General features: G+C 41.7%; 1 protein-coding gene across 2 annotated transcripts in view; it reads right to left on the reverse strand.

Moving 5' to 3' along the window:
- LOC134346313 (5,6-dihydroxyindole-2-carboxylic acid oxidase-like) overlaps positions 1-8868 on the reverse strand; it is a 29778-nt gene extending 20910 nt beyond the window's left edge. Inside the window, exon 1 of one of the 2 annotated variants that reach the window (XM_063047663.1) lies at positions 8270-8868. In XM_063047663.1, coding sequence (XP_062903733.1) covers positions 8270-8830 — 561 coding nt within the window. In that variant the 5' untranslated portion in view covers positions 8831-8868. Of the gene's footprint in view, positions 1-8149 lie in introns of both variants that reach the window. The other variant, XM_063047662.1, reaches the window with a different exon arrangement.
- Positions 8869-27018: the final 18150 nt, after the last annotated feature.

Raw genomic sequence — 27018 nt, forward strand, 5'->3', positions numbered from 1 at the left:
TCACTTAACCTATCTATATCACTCTGCAGACTCTCCACAATTTGCTTTTCCATTCAGTGTTGTTTGCAAATTTAGATACACTATGCTTGATATTCTCTACCCAATCATTAATGTACATCATGAACAGTTGCAGGGCCCAGCACGGACACCTGCAGCACTGCTTTCACCACTGATGTCAACTACAGAAGGTTCAAGTTTTCAGGTACATTATCAAAGTATGTATGCAGTATACAACCGAGATTTGTCTTCTCCAGACAGCCACAAGACAAAAACCATGAAAACCATTCAAAAGGAAAACATCAACTCTCCCCCCACACAAAAGACAAAATAATTCAAACAGCAACATTAACATCCCCACCTGCAAAAATCTAACAAATCACACAAATATTAAGAAAAAACAGCCAAAAACATGAAATATATAAACATTAAAATTGAAGGAGTCCATACAGTCCAATTCATAAACTACAGACCCTGATCTTCAGTACCATCCTCCGACAAGACACAGAGACTATTTGAAAGCAAGGGCCTTCCTTTGGGAGCAGCCAGTGAGAGATAGTCACATGCAGACACCTTCACCCTGCAGCAGCGAGTGAGAGCAAGGCTGGCAGACAGTGCTGAACACTGGCTTTGATGTTTCAATCTTCCTCAATGTTTTAAGCACCCATTTATCCCAACTCTCTTCTTTTAACTAACCAATCCTTTATCCATGCTAACACATTACTTTCAACTCCAAGCATCCTCATTTTATAGGCAAGTCTTATACAGCACCTTATTCTGGAAGTCCAAGTATACAACTTCCACCTATTCCCCTGTATCCACTCGGCTCATTATATCCTCCAAGTACTCCAGCAAGTTTGTCAAATAGGACTTGCAATTAATGAATCCGTGCTGAACCTGCCTGATGGAATCACCTCTATCCAGATGTAACACGATTTCTTCCTTAATGATTGCTTTACACATTTTCCCCAACTGCCTGCTTTAAGCTACCTGACCCACTGTTACCTACCTTTTGCCTACCTCTTTTAAAAAAAAACACAGGGACATGATATTGTCTTCTAGTCTGCTGGCTCCTGCCCAGAATCCAGTCAGATTTGTTTGGTAAATTATCACAGATATGTCTACAATAACCTCTGCCACTTCTTTCAGTACTCTGGGATGCATCCCATCAAGTCCGGGGACTAGTCAAGCTTTAAGCCCATTTGTTTTCTCATTCGCTACCTCTTTAGTGACAGCAACTGTATTTAACTCCTCACCTTGCATCATGTCCATAACAACTCTTTCTCATGTTAGACATGTCCTCCACTGCAAAAAACAACACAAAATGGTCATTGAATGCCTTGGCCTTACATTACCCAATATTAATTTTTCACCTTCCAAGTGACCCATGTTCACTTTAGCCACTCTTTTCCACTCTTCATACAATTATAAAATTCTGATTGTAACCTCATTGCGGGCCCCAAATATTCCTTCCCAGTGAGGTGACTGTTCACCTGTGAGTGTTGGGGGTGATCTACTGTATCTGGTGCTCCTAATGTGCACTCATGTATATCAGTGAAACCCTGTGTAGGTTGGCAGATCAGTTCAGCAAGTACCTATGCTCTGTCTGCTAGATCCACTTTTTTTTTCTATCACTGGCCTCCCATTTCAATTCTTCTTCCCATCCAACATGTCAGTCCATGGCCTCCTCTACTGCTACAACAAGGCCACACTGAGGTTGGAGGAGCAACACCTCATATTCCATCTGGATGGCATCCAACCCGATGGCCTGAATATCCATTTTTTGAACTTCGGGTAAATGCCCTGCCTCCCCCTTCACCATTCCTGTTTCCCTCTCTCACTTCATCTCCTTACCTGCCCATCAACTTCCTCAGGTCTCCCCCTTCCCTTTCTTCCATGGTGTTCTACCCTCTTTTACTAGATTCCCCCTTCTCCAGCCCATTATCTCTTTCACCAACTCCTCAGCTCTTTACTTCACCCCTCTTTCCTCTCCCAATTTTCCCTATCACCTCCCACCTTGGAATTCTTCCTTTCCTACCCACACCTTCTTACTCTAGCTTCTCATCTTTTTTTCCCCAGTCCTGATAAAGGGTCTCAGCCTGAAATGTCAACTGTTTCCATAGATGCTACCTGGCTTGCTGAATTCCTCCAGCATTTTGTGCTTGTTACTTGGATTTCCAGCATCTGCTGATTTTCTCATCTTTGAAAGTCTTCCACTGTTCCTCAATTGCCCAGTCATATAGCATATGTTCCCAGTCTACACTAGCCAGCTCCTCCCTCATTCCATTGTAGTATCCCTTATTGGTATGATACCTCATTTTGGATTGAAGTACTGCACCCTCCATTTGTGTAAGAAATACAGTCATACTGTAGTCACTCTTTCCAAGAGGATATCTAACTACAAGACCATTAATTTTACTTGTTTTATTGCACAGGACCACATCTATGAAAGCATTTTCCCTGTAGGTTCATAAACATGCTGTTCAAGAAATCTATCAGATATCCTGTTGGATTAGATTGTTATTTTCTTTGCAGTTTAATTTTCTTATACCCATGTACAGTATATACAATTGTTCAGAGTGATTCCTAGTGGTTATAGTTTTGTATTATTCTGGAAGCTTCTTGTGTATCACATGATCTGAATGGGGGCTATTTGACTGGTTAACTCTTATTTACCAGTTTGATTCTATGGTAAAAAAGCGGAGCACATTGGCTCACCATCTTATTCTTTTCTTTGTCTTTTCCTGTCATTACATTTGTTCTCCTAGTAATTAATAAAATGATCATGAAGCAACAAGTTTTATGCCTCATTCATGACAAATAAAAGAACCTTGGATCAAAACAGAATCCAACAAACTCAATCAACTTGATAGGCCCAATCTATGTGCTAGTTAAAGGCCCCCATGACAACTGCCATGCCATTCTTACATGTATCAAATATTTCTTGGTTTGTCACCCATGCCACTGCAAAGTTATTATTCAATGGCCTATAAACAACATCCACCAGTGTTTCCCCCCCCCTCCCTTAACCATTCCTAATCTCTACCCAGATGGACTCAACATTCTTCTCCTTGGATCTTGCATCTTCTCTCACTATTACCGAGATTACATACTTAAGAGTGCTACCCCATTTCCTTCACCTTCCTGCCTATTGTTTCATTAATACCAAATACCCTGGGATATTTCATCCCCAATCATTTCTGCCCTGCAACCATGTTTCTGTAATGCCTAGTGAATAATACTCCTTTGTAATGATTTGTGCCACAAGTTCATTGACCTAGTTTTGAATACTACAGGCATTCAGATAAAGTGCCCTCACATTCATTGACCTTTTAGAATCTAGTAATCTTTGTGTCCTTTGATTTTTCTTGTTGACTTGAACATTTCATAAGTATTCTAGCTTGTATACCTCTATGTAGTACACTTATTCCCATCTTATCAAAGCATGGCCAAATACAAAAATCACAAACTAGACAGTTTGTCATGAACACAAATCTATACCATTCAATTGGGTCTGTGATAACTAAATCACAATACATAATTTTTCTCAGTTCATTTATAGGCACACTTCTTGGGAGAAATAATAAAAAGCTTCTACTCTGGATTTTACCAAAATTAAAGTATAGATCGATGTTAGTGACTGGATTAGGAAACTAGTTGGCTGTGGAAAATAGGGTATATAGTTTTTGGGACACATCAAGGACTGCACCTCAGTTTGCAGTTGATTCCCCTGCAACTACTCAAGCCACACCAAGTCCAGCATGATAGAACCTCCACATCAATCTCTGGAGAATATAGGCATGTGAAGATGACAACTGGAAACTCCCAGGAACCAAGAGTCAGCCCAGTGGGTATGCATACAGACAAGGTAGTAATGATTGATGCAGGTCTCAAATTTAGAAAATATTTATTACTGACTTAGGGGTAGTGTTGATTACAATAGTTAGAGACATAGTCAGTAATACACAAACGTAGTTGAGAACAAAATTTCAATGACATTGATAGGTTAAGTCAGCAAATTAAGCAGATGAACATCACCACAAGCATGATTTTAACAGGTTTGGACTAAGTTGAAAATCTAGCATTTGTAATCATTTTAACATGAGGAACCACTAAACTTAAAAACTTACTTTCCTAAGCCTTCAGGCTGATCAACACGTCCATCCATTAACACACCCCACCTCTATTACATACACATCATCTATCATCACTATATATGTATAATCAGTCTAAGCATACAAGTTACTTGTACATTGGGTTTTATAAGATTGTTTTTATATTTATAGTTTTGTGGGTTTTTTAGCGTTTTGTACAAAGTGCTTTTTAAAAAAAATACTGCATCGGATCCAAAGTAACAATCATTTTGTTCTCCTTTATACTTATGTATTGAAGAATGATAATAAACAATCTTGAAGTTTTTGAAATTGCGGAGGTTGAGATATATATACACACATGTGCAATTCAAAGATCATTAGTATTAGTGGCCAGGCGTCAAGAACAAAACGCTAATTGGAGTGCTAACCTCCAAAAATTAGAGGAAAAGAGAGAAGGTACACTCCATTCACTCCACTCAATCTGGAATATTGTGTAGTAACTTTGAAATGAAGTGGACTGCCAACTCACAAGGATGTTATCAGGACTACAATGAGGACACTGATCCTGTGCAGCTTTACCAAGTTATTAATGCCAATTAAGTGAAAGCTTTTAAAATGAGAGTTGGTACTAGATCTGGCTGAGGTTAAATTTTTCTCATGAAAGCCAGGTAACTTTAAATTTCCTGTATTAATTTTAATCACCCAGGCAAAGTGACAGAGGTTTTACAGATTCATTCTCTCTACTTATGATCATTACAGCAGTCCAGGGTCTACATAGGAACAGGATTATGCCATTAACTCACTCAATCTATTCTGCCCTGGCATGAAATCACAACTAATGTGCAGCTCAACTCCAATTTATTTTGGCTCCATTTCTCTAAATAGAGAAAATAGTAACAGGAAGCCAAGTTACATTATTTTATCCACTGTTGGGCATAAAAGTGTGGAATTCTTGCATGAATAGTCACTTTCAAACTTCTGTCATAATTGGCCAGGTTCAGATTTTTTAAAATTAGTTTCTTTTTGTTGATCATCTTTTTGTTTTGTATTTTCCCATCAGTTAAAATTGATGTACAAATTTATTTCACAATATGAAGATCAGAATTCCAGAGGAAAATACACACTGCTAATATCGCACACCATTTTGCCTTTATGGGTCTAATATAACTAGCGCAGTGCTTTCTTTACCATGCACTGAAGACTTGTTTCTTGAAAGCTTAGACAATCATGATGCACTACAGTTAGTTTATTTTCTGATCCTTACAGTTCTTCCAGAAGTCAAGAATGAATGTCAGTCTTAATTCTTAATGGTTTTAATGTTCAAACATACAAATACTAACCAAACTAAACAAAGAGCTGTGGAAAAAAATGGAAGTGAATGAACAGCAAAGAACGCAAAGATTAAAGAGAATAAAGATGGTGCCTCTGAAAAATCCATTCCTATTATAATTGAGATAACAATTCCTTAGATAAAATAAACCAATGATTACACAAATACATCTTGTGGGTAATACTTAGCCAAAGAAAAATTAGAAAGATGATAAGCTGTTAGTTTAACTGCTGTACTACTTTCTGCCAGTAAGTGGGGATGAACCACCACATTCTGTGAAAAATACACAAGTTTGTTAAAAAGTACAAATGATTAAAATACAACTTTAGCCTTACACCATTTTATGAAAAGTTTTTAAGAAAGTGGTAATTAGTTTATAGTCCTCTCCTCCAAATATCCAACATACAAATAGAACAAACATGTACAGCATTCTAGCTGTGACCACTTGTGTCTTTCCTTCTGTGCTGAATAGCCCTGTTATTACAGCCTAATGCGCTATTTACAGATCATTTTCTCACCCCCAAAATCTAGATTAATAAAAGTAGAAACAACCCAGGTATCAATTTCTGCACAGCATTTGTCAATATTCAAACAGATTTAAATTCACTTGTAACTTTTTTTCTGCCTTCATGGCTTCAGGCAATTACTCAATCAATTTCCATCAACCCATAACATCTTATCTTGCAGAAAAACCACTAATGTGGCATCTCATCTTGGAGCAGACATTTCCTTCCTGTTCCTCATCCACTATAACATTACGGTCACAGTTATGAGGAATGACTTGGCAATGCTAATTTAGCAAATTATATTAAAAAGGCATGACTGTACACAAAAGATGGCCAACATTTAAAGAATGAATACAGTTTACAACAAATTTATATCATAGTAAAAGGCCAAAAGAACTTCAATAGGAAGGGAAATCAAGCTGTGACTAACAAGTTAAACAAATCATTACATTGAAAGGCTAAGTGTTACCACAAAAACAGCGAACATGGGCATTGGACAATTTTAGAATTTGGCAAACAAAAACCAAGATTCCAAAAGAGGAAACAAAACATTGGTCATAGGGGAGTCAAAGAACACAACAGCATAGAAACAGGATCTTTGGCCCATTTAGTCCATGCTAAATTATTAATCTGCCAAATCCCATCGACCCAGACCATAGCCCTCCATACCTGTATCATCCAAATTTTTCCAAACTGTTGAAATCCAACTTGAATCCACCACTTCCACTGGCAACTTGTTCCACACTAACCACCTTGTGTGAAGAAGTTCCCCATCATGTTTTCCTTAACCATTTCACCTTTCACCCTTAATGCATGACCTCGTGGGTTCTAGTCTCACCCAAACTCAGTGGAAAAAGCCAGTTTGCATTAACCCTATCTATACCCCTGATATATATACTGGTATCAAATCTCCCTTCATTCTCCTATGTTGTAAGGCATAAAGTCCTAACTTCTTCAACCTTACCCTATAACTCAGTCTTCCAGTCCTGGCAACATCCTTGTAAATTTTCTTTGCACTCTTTTAATCTTACTACAATCTTTCCTGCAGGTAGGTGACCAAACCTGCACACAATACTCCAAATTAGGTCTTATACCATTTCAACTTAACATCCCAACTCCTGTATCAATACTTTGATTTATGAAAGACCAATGTGCAAAAAGTTTTCTTTATGAGCCTATTTACCTGTTAGGCCACATTCAAAGATTATGGGTCTGTATTCCAAGATCCCTTTGTTCTACCGCACTCCTCAGTACCCAACTGCCCATTGTTTATGTCCTACCGTGGTCTGACCTCTCAAAATGCGATACCTTATCTGCATTAAATTTCATCTGCCATTTTTCCAGCTGGTCCAGATCTCACTACATGCTCTGATAGTGTTCCTTTTTGTCCACTATACTCCCAACCTTTGTGTCACCGCAAATTTGTTTATCCAGTTTACCACATTATCATCCCAATTATTCACATAGATGACAGACAACAACAAACTCTACACCAAATCCCTGCGGTACGCCAGTAGTTACAGCCCTCCAGTTAGAAAAGCAACCATCTGGTACCACCCTCTAGCTTCACCCATGAAATCACAGTCTAATCCAATTAACTACCTCATCTTGAATGCCAAGTGACTGAACCTTCTTGTCTAACCTCCCATGCGGGACCTTATCAATGGCCTTCCTAAATTCCATGTAGACAACATCCACTGATTTGCGTTCATCAACTTTCCTGGTAAAATTCTCAAAAAACTCAATAAAATTGGTTAGACATGACTTACAATGTACAAAGCCATACTGACTATTTTTCATCAGACCCTGTTTATATATCTGGTCCTTTAGACTACCTTCCAATAACTCACCCACTACTGATATCAGGCTCATTTTCATTCAATCCCCTGTCTTATTCTTACAACCTTTCTTAAACAGCAGAATGACATAAGCTAGCCTCCAATCCTCTGGCATCTCACCTGTGGCTCAGACATTTTAAGAATCTCTGCAATTCCTGCATTAGCCTCCCACAGAGTCAGAGGGAACACCTTGTCAGTCTGTAGTGCATTTAATATTTCATTAATATTTGAGTAGTGGACACAGATTTTGCACAATAATTAGGGCAGTTAATGTGCTTGCAAGTGAGAGTGGAAGAACCAGAGAGGCACAGATTTAAGGACAGTTAACGGGTTTGTAAGACGGCGAGCAAGTCCACGGATGTTGCCCCAGGTGGGACGGGTTACCTGCATGTCTCGCTCCAGCTGCAGTAAGTGGTAACGGTGCCAGGTGAGGAAGGCGGGCCCCTCGTGGGAGAAATCGACGTCGCCAAAGGTGCGTCCGGCGCCCAGATAGGTCTTGCTTACCGAGTAATAGTGGGTCCAGACGAAGAGATTGTAGATGGAGATGTTGTCGAATTGTGGACTGTTGCCGTCGGCGCCCAGCAGCTCGGGCCGGCGGCGGGTAGCCACTACCAGCTCGGGGTGAGGGGTGAGCTTTGCCCTATGCAGAGCCGACACCAGCCTGGCCCTCTCATCTGGGCTCAAGCTCAGCACATTCTGGCGGAGGATCCGCAGAGGCTGGCCACAGTCAGAGCCAGTCCAGCCGAAGCGGCAGCTACTACAGTCGGGTCCGCCAAAGTTAGCCGCACAGCGGCAACTACGGTTGAAAAAGCGGAGCGGCCAGCGTTCGCGCTCGTCGACGCCGTCGTGTGGGTACTGGGGGCCGTGCGCTGCCAGGTCGACCTGTACGTCTGCACACACCCCCCGGCCCCGGCTGGATCCACAGCGATCTCCCGGCGCGCCGCTCGGCGCCGGGCAGCACTCGCCACTCCTCAGCACCTCTGGGCTCACGCACTCGCGGGGGAACTGAGCGCACACGGTGTTCAGCAAACCTGTCAACAGCAGCCAGTCACGTACCCTCTCCATCCGCAGCTTTAAAGTTGTTCTCAGTAACTGGCTGCTATCCTTCAAAGCTCCTGCTTCTTCTTCTTCTCATTAATTGCTCACTGATCCTTTGAAGCTCCTGATTCTTTGCCCGCCTCTTTCTAAACTCATCACTAATCCGTTTTCTTCGCACATCTTGGGGGAATCCTCTTTAAATACTAAATCATCCCATGTCAGGGGACAGTCTGCTGTTCACCTCGTGATTTCTTTTTCAAGCCAATAATGTGTAGGAAAATTGTTAACCTCTATTCATTTAAAAAGATATTTTCATTAGCGATCATTGCATTTCCACAGTGTTGTCATCTGCTCTTAAGGCAGGAGTTTCAGAAAGGTCATTATTAGACCCAATGGGCCATTCAATCCGTGTCTGGTAATCCTATCAATCACACCTTTCCTCCCACTTTCCACACCAGGTTGAGGGCTCATGCTTGTCATGGATGTTCATTTTAAGGTGGGGGGGGGGTTTAAAGAAGGGCGCGTCGTGTTTTTTTACAGTGAGAGTAGTGAATGTCTGGGAGGGCTATCACTGTAGTTGGGAACCAAATATACTAGCAGAGTTTAAGAGGATTTTGGATAGGCACATGAATATGCAGGGAACGGGATATGGATCATGTGCAGGTAGAAGAGATTTAATTTAATTTGGTATTGTGCTCAGTACAGACATTGTGGGGAGAATGGCTGTTAGTGGTGTGTTGCCCTATGTTCTACATGCTTCTGAGGCATGAATCTTACAGACATGATTTTTTTTGTATTGACACTAGGGACCATTTGATCCAAAGCCCATGTGTCATGGTCCGGTTGTGAAATCTGCATTCCAGTTCAGAGTCTGGTCCATGTGCCTTATTCCAGGTTTTCCGGCTTTCCCCAGTTGCTGTTGAGGCAGCTGATTCTCGTTTGTGCTGGCTTCATAAATAGCTTCAGGATTCAGCCTCTGGTTGCTGGATTGTTCCTGTCCAAACCCCCTGTCTGTATCCCTTCTCTGCTCCTACTTCCTGAAGCCTTGCCTCGCCTCGCCTCGCCTCATCTGAAGCCTTGCCTCACCTGTAACCCTTGTCAGCACTGCTGTCTAGTTCAATTGCCAGAGCAAGGTAAGGAACTGTCCGTCGTTGTTTTGAACTGTCTCTGTGTCCATGCCTTCACGAGGTAGGTCTGGCCGTTTGCTGCTACCTAGTGTTGGGCTCTGTCTTTGTGTCCTTGCCTTCACTAGGCAGGTCTGGCTGTTTGCCACTACCTAGTGTTGAGAACTGTCTGTATCCATGCCTTTGCTAGGTAGCTCTGGCTGTTTGCCACTACCTAGTGTTGAGAACTGTCTGTGTCCAGTCCTGTTACCTCTCCTCATCCTGTAGCCACGTCTTGCCCTTGCCTAGTTCTGGAGTCCAAGCCAGAGTCAAGTCCCAGGTTCTGGGTCCTTGCCCAGTCTCTGGCTCAGAGTCCATACCCAAGCCTCGAAGTACCCTTGCCTCAAAGAACCCAAGCCTTGTCATGTTGTCACCCAGATCTGCGGTCAGAGCTCAAGTCAAGACCCAGGTTTCAGGTCCTTGTCCAGTCTTTGGCTCGGAGACCAAGCTCAGGCTCCTAGTTCCAAGTTCCATGTCCTGGTTCCGCTATCCTAGTCAAGTCCTAGCCTAGTATCCTTGATTCGTCGGGGGCCTGTGTCATGTCCAGCGTCCTTCCTTCCCCAGTTCTCTTGCTCAACTCTAGTCCTAGTCCTGTTCCTTGTTCTTCAGTATCTGTGTCTTGCATTTGGGTCCGCTCCCAGCGCCCACCTTATGACACCATGTACAGCAATCTCATCAACCCCACTCTGCCACTCATTTAACTCTAAACCTTATACTTTTTGTTTTGCTTTTGCAGGCCCGTTATCTCCCTTCGATTCTTTTGTCAGTTATCTACTCTGAAGGGGCAGTTTACAATGGCCAGGTCACATGCAGAAACCCATCCATGAGAGAGAGAGCATGTAAGCTCTGGGCATATCTAATGTCAGTATGTAACATGGGTTGCTGTTGTTGTGAGGTTCTCTGCAATTCAAACCCAGCACTCCTCATGTTAATTCAGTGAAAAATGTCCTCTGGTATGGTAGAAATATTCTGACCGTCAAGTTCCGGGAGCTCCATGCTCTAGAGGTATGTGATCAGGAAGTTTGGTGCAGCTAGCACAAAGGTTCGCTAAAGAAAGTGTAAAGTAAATTTATTATCTAAGTACATATTTGTCACCATATACAACCCTGAGATTCATTTTCTTGCATCATACACAGTAAATCCAAGAAGCACAACAGAATCAATGAAAGACTGAACTCAACAGGACAGACAACCAGTGTGCAAAAGACAACAAACTGTGCAAATAAATAAATAAACAACATGTATTGAGAACATGAGATACAAAGCCCTTGAAAGTGAGTCCATAGGTTGTAGGAACAGTTCAGTGATGTGGCAAGTATAGTTGTGTGAAGTTATCCCCTCTGGTTCTTGAGCCTGATGGTTGAGGGGTAATAACTCTTACTGAATCTGGTGGTTGGAGTCCTAAGGCTCCTGTACCACCTTCTTGATCACAGCAGAGAGAAGTGAGCATAACCTGCATGCTGGGGGTTCTTAATGATCGGTCTTGGACTGAAACGTCAATGGTATATTCATATCCATAGATTCTGCTTGATGTGCTGAGTTCCTCTAGCATTTTATGTTTGTTGCTCAAGGATCGATGCTGCCTTTCTGTGACAGTGCTCCGTGTAGAAAGGCTCAATAGTGGGGAGGGCTTTACCTGATTGAAAGGGCAGTATCCAATTCTTTTTGTAGGATTTGCCATACTAGGGCATTGGTCAAGGCCAGACCTTTTGTTCAAGGCCCGAGTTTCCAACCCTATAGTCAGTACATATTTTGGGAGTGAGATGTGCATGAAGGTGCCTGTTTCTGTTTGTGCAATAGATATATACAATGCTGATATAATCTACATGGAGAGATCAAGCTAGTACTGTGGATGATAATACTGGACAGAACAGTACAAGATAATTTGCAGATTTTCTGAATAAAGTATTTTTGAAGTAAAAATGAATAAGGACTCAGCCCTCATGACCAATGTATTATGGATAAGACCATCTTTCATTGGGGATGTGTGTTTGTCTCGCAGGTGTGAAAAGGAGTGTACTCAGTCTCTGGAAAATAAAATTGAAGATCTCAGAACAAGACCACACTAGTACAAAGGGTCATCAGGAACTATTGTGTACTCTGCTTCACAGATTCATGGCTCATCCTAATCAATTCAACACAGCACTTTAGGCTAAGGGCTTCACCTTCTATCACAAGGACCAAATGGCAGCATCAGGTAAAGGCAGAGGTAATAGCATTTGCTTCATGATTAACTCATCAGGTTGCACAAACATGGCAACTCTGTCTCCGTTCTGTTCTCCTGACCTGGAACATCTGTTCTATATTCCCAGGGAGTTCTACACTGTCATCTTGGTAGCAGTGTAAATTCAGCTCTGGCAAACATCAAGTTGGCACTGGAGGAGCTGAGCATTATGATCAACAGTCAGAAGACTACACACCCTGGTGCCCTGCCAGTCATGTAGGGAATTTTAGCTAGGTTAAGTTGAAGAGGTCTCTGGCCAACCATGTCTCCTGCAGAACTAGAGAAGCCAACATACTCAATCACTTCCGATGTTCAGATTGGTGATTGGTTATTGGTCAAAAGAGCTTTGACTAGTGGCCAATCTGGACATCGGAGGCTTTGAGAGGAGGGGCCTTCAATCAGGTCCAGTGCCCAAGGATAAAAGGCAGCAGCAGGTTGCTACAGTGAAAAAGAGTTTTGACCAGCAACCAATAGGTGTTTGGAATTGATTAGCAAGAGCAAATTAAAGGAAGGCAGGAGTAAGCCGAGCGGCCATCATCTGAGTGAGTAGAATCAGAGTGGTGATCTTGAGGCTTTAGCTCTGAGGCTTTGTGAAGAGAGGCTTCAGTCAGAGAAAACAATGACCAGAAAAGCCCCAGGTTAAGATTTTTTTTCCTTCTTTATATCTCCTCAGCTAGGAGAGTTGAGATGCTAGGCAGGATGGTTGAATGCTCCTCTTGTCAGATGTGGGAGGGTAGGGAGACCTCTAGTGTCCCTGACAACTACAACTGTGAGAAGTGTATCCAGCTGCAGCTTCTAACAAATCTGTGTAAAGGAGTTGGAGCTGGAACTGGATCTCTGGAACATTTGGGAGGCTGACGTGGTGATAGATAGGACATATAGAGAGCTGGTTGCACCAAAGGTGTAGGACACAAAATTGGGTGACAGTCAGGAAGGGGAAAGGGTTTAGGAGCTAGTGCAAAGTACCCCTGTTGCCACCCCGCTCAACAACAGGTATACCGCTTTGGATACTGTTGGGGGGGTTGACCTAATAGATGAAAGGCACAGTGGTGGGTCTCTGCCTCTGTGTCTCTGAAAAGGGGGGGGAGAACAGGTACAGTGTGGTGTTGGGGGTTTCATTCATTAAGGGAAGGGACAAGTGGCTCTGTGGGTGAGAGTGGATTCCCAGATAGTATGTTGCCTTTTGGGTGCCAGGGTCTGGGATATGTCAGATCGAGTCTTCAGCATTCTTAGGTGTGAGGGTGAACAGCCAGAACTCGTTGTACATGTAGGTACCAATGACATGGGTAGGAAGAGTAATGAGATTCTGCTAGGGAGTTCAACGAGTTAGGTGCTAAGTTAAGGGCAGGACCTCCAGGGTTGTGACCTCAGGATTGCTGCCTGTGCCATGTGCTAGTGAGGCCAGAACTAGGAAGATTAAACAGTTTAATATGTGGCTAAGGAGTTGGTGTATGAGGGAAGGCATAAGATTTTTGGATCATTGGGCTCTCTTCCAAGGAAGGTGTGAGCTGTACAGATGGGATTGTTTGCACCTGAACTGGAGGGGGGACTTGTATCCTATTGGGAAGGTTTGTTAATACAGAATTGCTGTCAACAAGAAATGGGATGAATTGCAACATAAAAGACAGATAAAATCTTCTTTCTTTTTAAATCTTTTTATTGAATAAGTATACAAAAAGGTAAGCCATATCGGCACTAATACACTGTTAGAATATAATAAAATTACAGGAGATATTAATACAGAAAAAAAAGTGATACAAACAATGTAATTTAAACATAACATACTAAGGTAACATAATAGTATACTAATTTTTATATATCAATAGAGAAAAGGAAAAAAAACCCCCCAAAAAAAACCCACCGTGCAACTAAACTAAAAGCAAAGCAAAGCAATGGGCTAACTTGGAACCAAGTAGAGTTAAAGAACTTAAAATCACGTCCTCAAACCCGACCCCCATTAAAAACAGTAAAAAAAAAACAAGAAGGGTATATAAATATGGAGCAAAAAAAAGAAAAAAAATTATATTAAATAAAAATATTGAATAAAAGATCTCCAGGTCTGTTCAAATTTAAGTGAGGAATCATAAAGATTACTTCTAATTTTCTCCAAATTCAAGCATAATATCGTCTGAGAAAACCAAAAAAAGGTGGTTGGAGCGTTAAGCTTTTTCCAATGTTGTAAGATACATCTTTTCGCCATTAAAGTAAGAAATGCAATCATTCTACGGGCTGAAGGAGAAAGATTACTGGAAATTTTAGGTAGTCCAAAGATAGCAGTAATAGGATGAGGAGAGATATCTATATTCAATACCTTTGAGATAATATTAAAAATGTCTCTCCAAAAAGTTTCCAGAGTAGGACAAGACCAAAACATATGAGTTAAAGAGGCTATCTGCCCTGGACATCTATCACAAGAAGGATTAATATGAGAATAAAAGGGAGCTAATTTATCTTTGGACATATGTGCTCTATGAATAACTTTAAATTGAATTAGGGAATGTTTAGCACAGGTAGAGGAAGTATTGACTAATTGTAAAATCTGCCCCCAGTCATCCACGGAAATGATAGACCCCAATTCCTGTTCCCAATCTACCCTAATCTTATCAAATGGAGCTTTCCTAAGTTTCATAATAATATTATAAATCATAGCCGGTGCACCTTTCTGACATGGATTAAGGTTAATTATAGTATCTAAAATGTATGTAGGAGGAAGCATTGGAAAAGAAGAAAGTATAGTACCTAGGAAATTTCTAACTTGTAGATATCTAAAAAAATGTATTCTTGATAAATTATATTTATTAGATAATTGTTCAAAAGACATAAGGGAACCATCTAAAAATAAATCCAAAAACCGTGAAATTCCCTTAGTCTTCCAAATTTGAAAAGCACGATCCGTAAAAGAGGGAGGAAAAAATGTTACCTAAAATAGGAATCGCTAGCCCAAATTGGTTAAGATCAAAAAATTTTCTGAATTGGAACCAAATACATAAGGTATATTTAACTATCAGGTTAGATACCTGTTTAAGGCGTTTCAAATCAAAAGGAAGAGAGGAACCTAAAATAGAGCCAAGTGTATAGCCCTGAACAGATTGTAATTCCAATGCTACCCATTTAGGAATGGATAGTATATCCTGGTCAAGTAATCAAAATTTCATATGTTGAATATTGATTGCCCAATAATAGAATCTAAAGTTAGGTAATGCTAAACCTCCATCTCTCTTAGCTTTCTGTAAATGTATTTTACCCAGTCTGGGGTTTTTATTTTGCCAAATAAATGAGGAAATTTTTGAGTCAACTTTATCAAAAAAAGATTTTGGAACAAAAATCAGTAATGCCTGAAATATATATAGAAATTTTGGCAGAAAAAACATCTTAACTGCATTAATACGACCAATCAAAGTTAAATATAAAGGAAACCATTTAGATGAAAGTTGAATAATATGGTCAATTAAGGGTTAAAAGTTAATCTTAAATAAATCTTTGTGTTTACAAGTAATTTTAATCCCAAGATATGAAAAATAATTATTAATCAATTTAAATGGAAAGTTATGATATAAGGGAAGTTGTTTATTAATCGGGAAAAGTTCACTCTTACTAAGATTTAATTTATAACCTGAAAAGAGACTAAATTGTGCTAATAACTCTAAAACAGCAGGGATGGATTTTTGAGGATTAGAAATATATAAAAGTAAGTCATCAGCATAGAGTCATATTTTATGGGACTTTAAGCCCCGAGTTATCCCAGTAATATTTGGAGATTCTCGAATGGCAATTGCAAGAGGTTCTAATGCAATATCAAATAATAAAGGACTAAGAGGACAACCTTGTCGAGTACCTCGAAAAAGAGGGAAAAAAGGTGAGCTTAGAGAGTTAGTAGACAGATAAAATCGAAAAGAGTGAATATAGGCTTGAAGGTGCTTTTGAATACTTGCAACATACAGAATAAGGTAAGTGAACTTGCAGTACAGTTGCAGATTGGCAGGTATGTTGTAGGCATTACTGAATCATGGCTGAGAGAAAATTATAGCTGGGAGATTAATATCCAAGGATACACATTGTATCAATAGGACAGGCAGAAAGGCAGAGGTGGTGGCATTGCTCAGTCAGTAAAAACTGAAATCAAATCATTAGAAAGAAATGACATAAGGTCAGAAGGTGTTCATTCATTGTGGATAGAGCCAAGGAACTGCATGGGTAAAAACACTCAGATGGGAGTTGTGACCTCCAAACAGTAGTAAGGATGTAGCCTACAAATTACAATGGGAGATAGAAAATGCATGCCAAAAGGGGAACGTTACAATAGTCATTCTCATTGTTACCCTTTTCTCATTGTTACTGTCGGGAAGGAGGTACAGAAGCCTGAAGGTGTACACACAGCCACTCAGGAATAGCTTCTTTCCCCTCATCCATACGATTCCTAAATTGACATTGAAGCCACGAGCACTACCTTACCTTTTCTTTTGTATATCATTTCTGTTTTGCACTATTTTTAATCTAGAATATATATACATACACACACACACACACACACACACACACACACACTTTTTTCTTTCTATTTTATCATATATTGCATTGTGCTGATGCAAAGTTAACAAATTTCACAACACATGCCAGTGAGCTTCTAATTCATGGGGCAGTACAATATGCAAGTAGATTGGGAAAATCAGTTTGGTGTAGGATTGCAGGATGGGGAATTTCTCAAATGCCTACGAGATGACTTTTTAGAGCAGCTCGTGGTTGAGCCTACCAGAGGATCAACTATTCTGGATTAGGTGTTGTGCAATGAGCCAGAGTTGATTAGTGAGTTTAAGGTTAAAGAAGACTTAGGAGAAAGTGATCGTAATGTGATTGAATTCACTCTAAAATTTGAGAAGGAGAAACTAAGGTCAGATGCAACATATTACGGTGGATTAAAGGGAATTAGAGGCATGAGACAGGAGTTAGCCAGAATTGATTGGAAAACAAGACTGGCAGGGATGACAGCAGAACAGCAATGGTTGGAATTTCTGAAGGCAATTCAGAAGGCACGGGATATATACATCCCAAAGTGGAATAAGTATTCTAAAGGAAAGAGGGCATTACCATGGCTAACAAGAGAAGTCAAAGCCAACATAAAAGCCAATGAGAGGACATAAAAGAGCAAAAATTGGTGGGAAGCTAGTGGATTGGGAAGCTTTTAAAAACCAATAGAAGGCAACTAGAAAAAAGTCATTAAGAAGATAAAGGTGGAATAGGAAAGTGAATCAGCCAATAATATTAAAGAGGATACAAAAAGCTTCAGATACATAAAGTGTAAAAGAGAGCCAAGAGTGGATATTGGAATGGAATGCTGGCAAATGATGCTGAAGAGGTAGTAATGGGTACAATGAAATGGTGAACAAACAGAATAAGTATTTTGTGTCTGTATTTACTATGGAAGACACCAGCAGTATGATGGAAGTTCCAGGTGCCAGTGGTCATGAAGTGTGTGAAATTATCATAATTAGAGAGAAGGTTCTTGGGAAAATGATAGGTCTGAAGTATAGAAGCCACCTGGACTAGATAGTGTACACCACCATGTTCTAAAATAGGTGGCTGAAGAGATAGTGGAGGCATTAGTAATGATGTTTTTTAAAAAATCACTAGATTCTAGAATGGTTCTGGAAGACTGGAAAATTGCAAATGTCACTATACTCTCCAAGAAGAGAGAGAGGCAGAAAAAAGGAAATATAGTCTGCTTAGTGGCTGGGAAGATGTTGGAGTCGATGATAAAGGATGAGGTTTAGGATACTTGGAGGCACATGATAAAATAAGACCATAAGATATAGGAGCAGAATTAGGTCATTTGGCCCATGGAGTCTGCTCCACCATTTAATCATGGCTGATCATTTTTTCCACTCCTCAGTCCCACTCCCCAGCCTTCTCCCCATAACCTTTGATGCCATGTCCAATCAAGAACCTATCAAGCTCTGCCATAAATACCCCCAATGACTTGGTCTCCACAGTTGCCTGTGGTAATAAGTTCCACAAATTTACCACCCTATGGTGAAAGAAATTTCTCTACATCTGTTTTAAATGGACACCCTTCTATCCAGAGGAGTTAAAAATAGGCTGTAGGCAGTATGGTTTCCTCAAGCAAAAATCTTGACTGACAAATCTGTTGGAATTCATTGAAGAAAATACAAGCAGGATAGACAAAGGAAATTTAGTTGATGTTATGTACTTGAATTTTGACAAGGTGCCACACACGAGGCTGCTTAACAAGCTATAAGCCCAAGGTATTACAGGAAAGATTCTAGCATGGATAAAGCAGTGACTGATTGGCAGGAGACAAAGAATGGGAATAAAGGGAGTCTTTTCTGGTTAACTGCTGGTTACTGGTAGTGTTCCACAGGGGTCTCTGTTGGGACTGATACTTTTGACGTTATATGTAATGATTGGATAATGGAATTGATGGCTTTGTTGCAAAGTTTGATGATGATATGAGGATAGGTGGAGGAGCAATAGTTTTGAGGAAGTAGAGAGGCTACAGAAGGACTTAGACATGGACAGATTAGGAGAATGGGTAACAAAATGGCAGATGAAATACACTGTGAGGAATTGTATGGTATGCACTTTGGTAGAAGAAATGAAAGTGTCATACAGCGGGGCGCTGGGAGCGGACCCAAATGCAAGACACAGACACTGAAGTACTAGGAACAGGACTAGGTGTATCAAGCAAGCAAGGGAAGTGGGGAAGAAATGATGCTGGACAAGACACAGGCCCTGGACGAGGATAGGATACAGGGCTTGGGCTAGGACTAGACTAGGAAAGCGAGACCTGGACAAGGAACTAGGAACTTGGAACCTGGACAAGGACTCCAAGCCAGAGACTGGATAGGGACCTGGAACCTGGGTCTTGACTCGGGCTCGGACCCCGGATCTAGGCCAGGACAAAACGTGGCTACAGGATGAGGGAACCCCAACACCAGGCTGGGCAACGTACTCCTGGGCTGGGCGAGACACATGGACAGGATGAGAACACGAAGCCTTGCCTTGGTCGAGGGAGAAAAGGAACGCAGAGCCTTGGTCGAGGGAGAACAGGAACATGGAACACAGAGCCAGGATCCTTTCTTGGGAACAGGACTTGGAGCCGGGCTCTACACAGAGTCAGGACCCCTCCGAGGGAGCAGGACATAGGGCCGGGACTCATACACAGAACACAGAGACAGAACTCCACTCAAGGTAGTGGCAAATGGCCAGACCTACCTAGCAGAGGCGAGGGCACAAAGGGATGGTTCTGAACACAAGATAGTGGCAAACAGCCAGACCTACCTAGTGAAGGCATGGACACAGAGACAGGTCCCAACACAAGGTAGCGGAAAACGGCTGGACCCACCTAGCGAAGGCATGGACACAGACAGTTCCCAACCCAAGGTAGCAGCAAATGGCCGGACCTACCTAGTGAAGGCATGGACACAGAGACGGTTCCCAATACAAGGTAGCGGAAAATGGCTGGACCCACCTAGTGAAGGTATGGACACAGAGACGGTTCCCAACTCAAGGTAGCGGCAAACAGCCAGACCTACCTAGCGAAGGTGTGGACACAAAGAGACAGTTCCAAACAACAAAAGATAGTTCCTTATCTAGACACAGCAAGGCTCCAATCTTGCTCCGGCGGTAGAACTTGATGGCGAGAATAGGCAAGGATGCAGGTGAGGCTTCAGGCAAAAGGTAGCAGGCAAGGTTTCAGCCAAGGGCTAAAGAAGGGAGGGGAACAGTGCAGCAACTGAAGCTGACCACAGGAGCTATTTATGTAGCCAGCCCAAAATGGGAATCATGTGTCTTAATTAAGGCACACAACAGGACAAGGGAAAACTGGAAAACCTAGAATAAGGATCGCTGGACCGGACCGTGAACCGGAATGCGGACTTTACGGACCGGACCATGACAGAAAGGGGTGACTATTTTCTAAATGGAGAGAAAATACTAATGAATGAGGTGCAAAGGATCTTGGGAGTACTTGTGCAGGATCCCATGAAGGTTAATTTCAAGGTTGAGTCTGTGGTGAAAAAGGCAAATGCTATGCCAGCATTCATTTCAAGAGAACTAGAATATAAAAGAAAGGATGCAATGTTGAGACTTTCTAAAGCACTAGTGAGGTCTCACGAGTATTGTGAACAGTTTTGGGTCCCTTTTCTTAGAAAGAATGTGCTGAAACTGGAGAGGGTTCAAAAGAGGTTTATGGAAATGATTTCAGAATTGAATGGCTTGTTATGTGAAGAGCGTTTGATTGTTCCAAGCCTGTATTCACACAAATTCAGAGGAATGAGGGATGACCTCATTGAAATCTATCAACTGGTGAAAAGTGTTGATAGAGTGGATGTGGAGAAGATGTTTCCTATGGCGGGAGAGTCGAAGACCAGAGAACATAGCTTCTTAGAACGGAGATGAGGGGAGAATTTCTTTAGCCAGATGGTGGTGAATCTATGGAATTCTTTGCACAGGCAGCTGTAGAGGCCAAGTCTTTGTGTACATTTAAGGCAGAGGTTCATAGATGTTTGTTCGGTAAGGGCATGAAAAGATACGGGGAGATGGCAGGAGACTGGGGCAGAGAAGGAAACTGGATCAGTCATGATGAAATGGCAGAGTCGACTCAATGGGTCAAATAGTCTAATTCTTTTCCAACTTCTTACCACCATCAGGAATGTTTAATGTGTCATCCCATGCCTGTAGTTTTGCAAGTCCAATCATCTGGCTGAACTTCAACCCCTGGTGTACAGGAAGGGACTGAGGATTGCAGCACCAGTGGTGAAGACCTCTAAGGTGTGGCTGAGGGAGGTAGAGGAGCATTTACAGGACTGATTTGTATTAGTGGACTGGATGTTATTCGGAGATTCATCTTTGGTTCTAAATAAATATGCCACTGCTGTCACTGACTTCATCAAGACCTGCATGGATGTGTGTGCCTTCAAGAACATGCCAAATTTTCACAAACCAGAGGCCCTGGATGAATTAGGAGATTTGCAGTTGAGGGCTAGATCTGTTGCAGGGACCCATAAATCTACTTGAAATTTAGTTACTACGATATGCCTCAATGAATATTGCCTGGTAGCCTTCACATTTACAGTAATGTCAAGAGTTCTTTGAGAGGTTAGTTATGGTTGGAATGAATTCGCTATGACAGGCCCTCCACTTGGTTTTTATGTGCACCTAAACAATAGCAAAACATTCAACAGGCTGCTGTTTGTCAATGAGACTCAGCATTTAACAGTATTATCTCCTCAGTATTCATCAGCAAGCTTAAAATCTGGACCTCTGTACCTCCCTCTGCAAGTCTATCTTTGACTCTTTTTATCCACAAACCACAGTTAGTGCAGTTGGTTATAATATCTCCTCCAAGCCAACAATCAATACTGGCGCACCTCAAGGGTGGGTGCTTAGCCCACTGCTTTACTCTCTCTACACTCATGACTGTGTGGTTAGGCACAGCTAAAACAGCATCTATAGGGTCACCAGTGACAACACTGTCATCAGCAAAATCTCAAGTGACAATAAGGAGGCATACAGGAATGAGATAGATTGGCTGGTTGAGTGGTATTGCAACAACAACCTTGTACTCAGTGCCAGCAAGGCCAAGTAAATGAGTGTGAACTTCAGGAAGGGGAAGTCAGGAGACTACATGCCAGTCCTCATTGAGGGTCAATAGTACAAACGGTGAACGGCTTCAAATTCCTGAGCATCAAAATCTCAGAAGATCTGTCATGGCCAAACATTGCAATCATGAAGAAAGCATAACAATGACTCTGCATTGTTAAGAGATTGATGAGATTTGGTTTGTCACCGAAGACTCTTGTAAATTTCTAGAGATGAATGGTGGAGAGCATTCTAACTGGTTACATCACAGTCTGGTATGGAGGCTCCAATCGCTGGAGTTCCCAACATGGGCTCTACGGACACCTTGCTTAATGGTATTGATCCATGGCATAAAAAATGTTGGGAACTCCTGCTCCAATGCATAGAATCACAAGAATCTGTAGCAGTTGCAGTTTCATCATGAAACAATCTCCTAGGATTGAGGACATCTTCAAGAGGCAGTATCTAAAAAGGCAGCATCTGTCAGCAAGGGTCCTCATTATCTGATGCAGGCCCTCTTCTCATTTCTCCCACCAGGGAGGAGGTACTGCAGCCTGAATTCCCAAACTCAACAATTTAGGAAGAATATCCTCCTTGCCACAATCAGAGTTCTAAACCCTTCATGAACCTATGAGAAGTCCCTCATTATTTCTTTATTTTGCATTTTTTGTAGCTTATAGTATTCTTTCTGTTTCTGCACTGTACTGCTGTTGTAAAATAACACACTTTACAAATATGAGTCTGTCATAATAAACCTGATTCTGACTCTTTAGAGGCATAATACATTACAGATGCTGGAATATGGAGCAGCTAAAGCCTACTAGAAAGACTTTGTGGGTCAAGCTGTATCTGTGGATGGAAAGGAATTGTCTGTGTTTCAGCTCCATATCCTGTATTAAGACTGTGAGTGGAGAGGAGAGACAGCCAGTATAAACTAGAGAGGAGGAGCAGAGGCCAGGGAAGATTAATAGACTAAGAGATGGGGACAGTCATCTCAAATAGCTGCATAGCACAGAAGAGTGCTTTAAATATTACCCCCTAGGGATACACACGTAGACTCCTGCTAGATGATTATTAACTGAATAAAGATACATTATGGGCAGCCTTGAACCATTTGGCCTTCGGACACAAGGAACTGTTCATGATAATGTTACAGACTGACACATTCCAAGGTGCAGAAATACATGCAGAGAAGCACACAGATGCTTGGTGGTGTCACCACAAAAGTTCTATGGGGAAGTGCCATAGTTTACATTTGCACAGGAATGGACTTGAAGTTTTGGGCAGCTTGGTCATGGGTATTATGTCACTGGGGTGAAAAAATGTCATGTTATTGTAATGTTTCTGTCTTATATAGGGATTTTGTGGGTTACAGCAGACCCAATGCCACTTTACAGAAATTCTCTCATAAATATTTAAATAATTTTTCAAGCTAGTAGTAGTAATAATAATAAGTTTTTTTTGGTATTCATGAACAACTGGATACTAAACATATTCCATTTGTTTAAATAAAGTTCGTGTTAGGTTGAATAAAAGAATAATAGCGAGCTTATGCAGTACAATAGAGCATTAACTTTCTATGGCTACATGGGTAACTTAGAAAATGGATGTTTCTGACTTCAGAAAAGATTGATTTGTAAATACCTCTCTGGAATGTAGCCCTTACCAGTCATGTGGAATACCCAGACATTGACAGTTCCTTCCCTGCTCACTGATGCTGCTCAACCCACTGAAATGTTTGTTGCTTCACATTCCAGCATCTGCAGTCTCTTGTGTCACTACCTATCAGTCATGTTGAAAACTCAGATTGAAGTTCAAAATTTTCTCTGAAGAATACCAGGATTAAACAAAAATTGGATTATGCCTTTTTCTCATTGTCCTTTTTTTAAACAAAGGCAGCATAATTGTTTTTTTTTTTGGAGATACTTTATTTGCAGGGATAATTGAAATGTGAAAAATACCTGAGAAATAGAGACTGACACAGTTGGTTTCTTAACAGGGGCCCCATACCTGATAATTACTCCTTGTTATGATCATGTGGTTATTCTTCATGATTCAAGCTTCATTAAGAATGTTGGCAGGTTAGTCAAAAGCAGAGTGCAAGTGCCAAATCGTATTACTAGTGTGCACTTTTAGCTGCACATGCTGGTTAATGTGCTGGAGGGTGGAAAACCTGGCTAATTTTGTCCTGCGGGCATAAGATGTATTGATATTGCAATAGGGTGCATATTCAATCTGTGCGAAACAAATGCTGTAACATGAGCATCTCCCCTTCCTTTTGACATTCACTGGCTTTGCAGTCCGCTTAGTTAGGGCCAGAATTGTAACTGGTCTAGCCATATCCTCAAAAGAAGGTAAGTGCTTGAGCATTTTTTTTTTTACTAACGTTTAGATTTTCCAATGTGTTTTCAACCAGCCAGAAGTGTAATGATTTCTCTCTCATTCCCTGCATGTCCGTACCTTCAATAAGTTTGACCCCATCCGGGACAGAGCACCCTCTTGAACAGTATTTAATTCACCATATTATTATTCATGTCTTCCAAAATCAAGACATTGTGTACCATCTCAAGAAAGTACTGCGGCCACTCATCGAAGTTGGTTAGACATTACTTGCCACTGAGACATCACTGGCACATTCTTCCTCACCATCAGCTGTATCTATCAGACCATGCAATCTTTTCACAGGTATTGGGCAAAGAGGTACAGAAACCTGAAGTCTCATGCTACCAGGTTCAAGTACAGCTGCTTCCCTTCAACCGTTTGGTTCTTAAACTAACTAGCACAGCTCTAATCACTACAGTATAGCAACACTATGACCATTTGATCATTTGGAACTAAAATGGCCTTTGATTTTTTTTCGTTCTAGATGTGCTCTTTCTTGTAAAAACTGTGTATTTTTCTTCTGAATGATGGTTACATGATATTATGTCCCAGTGGTGCTGCTGTTAGTAAGCTTTTCATTTGTGTATATATATATACATGTGCATGTGACAATAAACATGACTTTGACCTTTGACTTTGAGAATTTCAACGCCAGCACATGCACAAGAACAGAACTTTCAAGATTATATTGGAAATATTTTGCCAACACTTGTTTGTTTCTCAGTCAAATTCCTTGAACACATTGGCAAACAGAACTGTGGGAACCCTCACATAATAGCAATGGTGACATAGGCTTTAAAGAAAGTGGATCACTATCAAAGTTTTATGAGCTTTTAGGCTGGATGATAAATGCTGACCTTGAACATTGTGTGAACATCCTCTAATTACTAATATTAAACAGGAATGGGAAGATCAAATGGAATATTTAAATGACTCTATTATTTTAAATCAAGCCCATTATATGTTGTCTCTGTTTAGGTCCCTCGTGACGAAGGCCCGTCACTAACTACGGACGGCACATGGCGCACTCGGTAAAGCACTCATCCCCAGCAGTAATAGTGACTGGGTCTGAATCAGAGCTGCTGCATGGAGCTGTCTGGTATAGAGGCAGCAGCAACTTGCACAGGTGTGCTGATGGTGGAGGATACCATCCTTTAATTGGATTATTGAGTTAATTAGCTTTTGGTTGGTCTAGGGGGAGGGGCTTAGCAGTTATAAGCCTCAGGTTAGCTTTGTCAAGTCCTAGGTGCAATCAATCTGGCAGAACTTGCATTCAATCTGCAGAAATGTGAGTGGACCAAGTAGGAAACCTGGTACCTGGGGTATCAGTTGGGGAGAGGAGAAGTCTGGCCTCAGGTGGGTAAAGTTGAGGCCATTCTGAACAGCCCCAGGCCCTGTACCAAGACCCAGGTCCGATCTTTTCTTGGCCTAGTGGGCTGGTACCAATGGTTCATCCCTCACTTTTCAACCCTGGCAGCCCCATTGACCAACCTCACCTACAAGTTGGCCTGTAATCCTATGGAATGGAGTGAGGAGTGTGAAAGTGCTTTCCAGGGCCTGAAGGAGAAATGATGCTCTTCCCCTGTGTTGCGGAGTCCTGACTTTGAATGCCGCTTCCTGGTGTAGGTGTAGGTGTAGGCATCGGGGCAGTACTGGCTCAGGGAGAGCCAGGTGAGGAATGTCCTGTGTTATATCTAAGCAGGAAACTTCTGCCCCGTGAAACCCAGTACTCCACAATTGAGAAGGAGTGTCTAGCAATCAAGTGGGTGTTGGACAGCCTCAGGTACTACCTTCTTGGGAGGGAGTTTGACCTCCAGACGGACCACAGAGCCCTGACCTGGATCCAGACAATGAAGGACCCGAATGCCAGGGTGACTAGGTGGTACCTGGAACTTCAACCTTTCAGGTTCTGTGTGCGGCACAAAGCAGGCAAGGAGAACATCACAGCGGACTTCCTGTCAAGACTGCCAAACATTGCAGCTGCAGGAGAGGAGGGTGATAATGTGATGAAGGCCCGTCACTAACTACGGACGGCACATGGTGCACTCGGGGAAGACGCTCATCCCCAGCAGTAATAGTGACTGGGTCTGAACCAGAGCTGCTGTATGGAGCTGTTTCATAGAGGCAGCAGCAACCTGCACAGGTGTGCTGATGGTGGAGGATACCATCTTTAATTGGATAATTGAGTTAATTAGCTTTTGGTTGGTCTAGGGGGAGGGCCTTAGCAGTTATAAGCCTCAGGTTACCAAGGCTTTGGGGTTGATTGAGCAGGGAAGACTTCCAGTGTCTGAGAAGGGAGTGGCTGAGTTGGCTCGACTGGAAGCTGGCTGTGTTTTACTTGATGCATGAATGTGGTTTGGAACCTGCTGAGCGAAAGAGAGTGGGGAAGGAATGGAAATTGCTGGGAGGGGGTCGTGTGGGTCCGGTAATGGTGGACAAGATAAGAGGTGGGGTTGAGGGAAAGAAAGTGGAGAAGGAGAGGGATAGAGACTTGGGACCAGAGGTAGGCAGCTGGGGAGAGGTGGATTATTGTGAAGGGAGAAATAAAGGGAATGAGGAGGTAGTGAGGGGTCGGATGAATAAAAACCAAGACAAAGGGAATAAAAGAATAAGAAATGATAGTGGAGAAAACTCAAAGTGAGGAAGATGAACAAGCTCAGAGAGGAGGTGTTGTCATAATTGGGTTTAATGAGAAGGCTCAGGGACATATGAAGAAAATTAACCCTTTTGTGCTAACAACAACTCTGACAAATAAGATAGGGGAAATAGTATTTGCAAAAGTCCTTAATGGTGGCAACTTATTGGTAAGATGTGCGAATGAGGAACAACTTGAGAAAGCACTCAAGCTA

Source organism: Mobula hypostoma, chromosome 5 (assembly GCF_963921235.1).
Source record: "Mobula hypostoma chromosome 5, sMobHyp1.1, whole genome shotgun sequence".
In the NCBI taxonomy this organism is placed as follows: Eukaryota; Metazoa; Chordata; class Chondrichthyes; order Myliobatiformes; family Myliobatidae; genus Mobula; species Mobula hypostoma.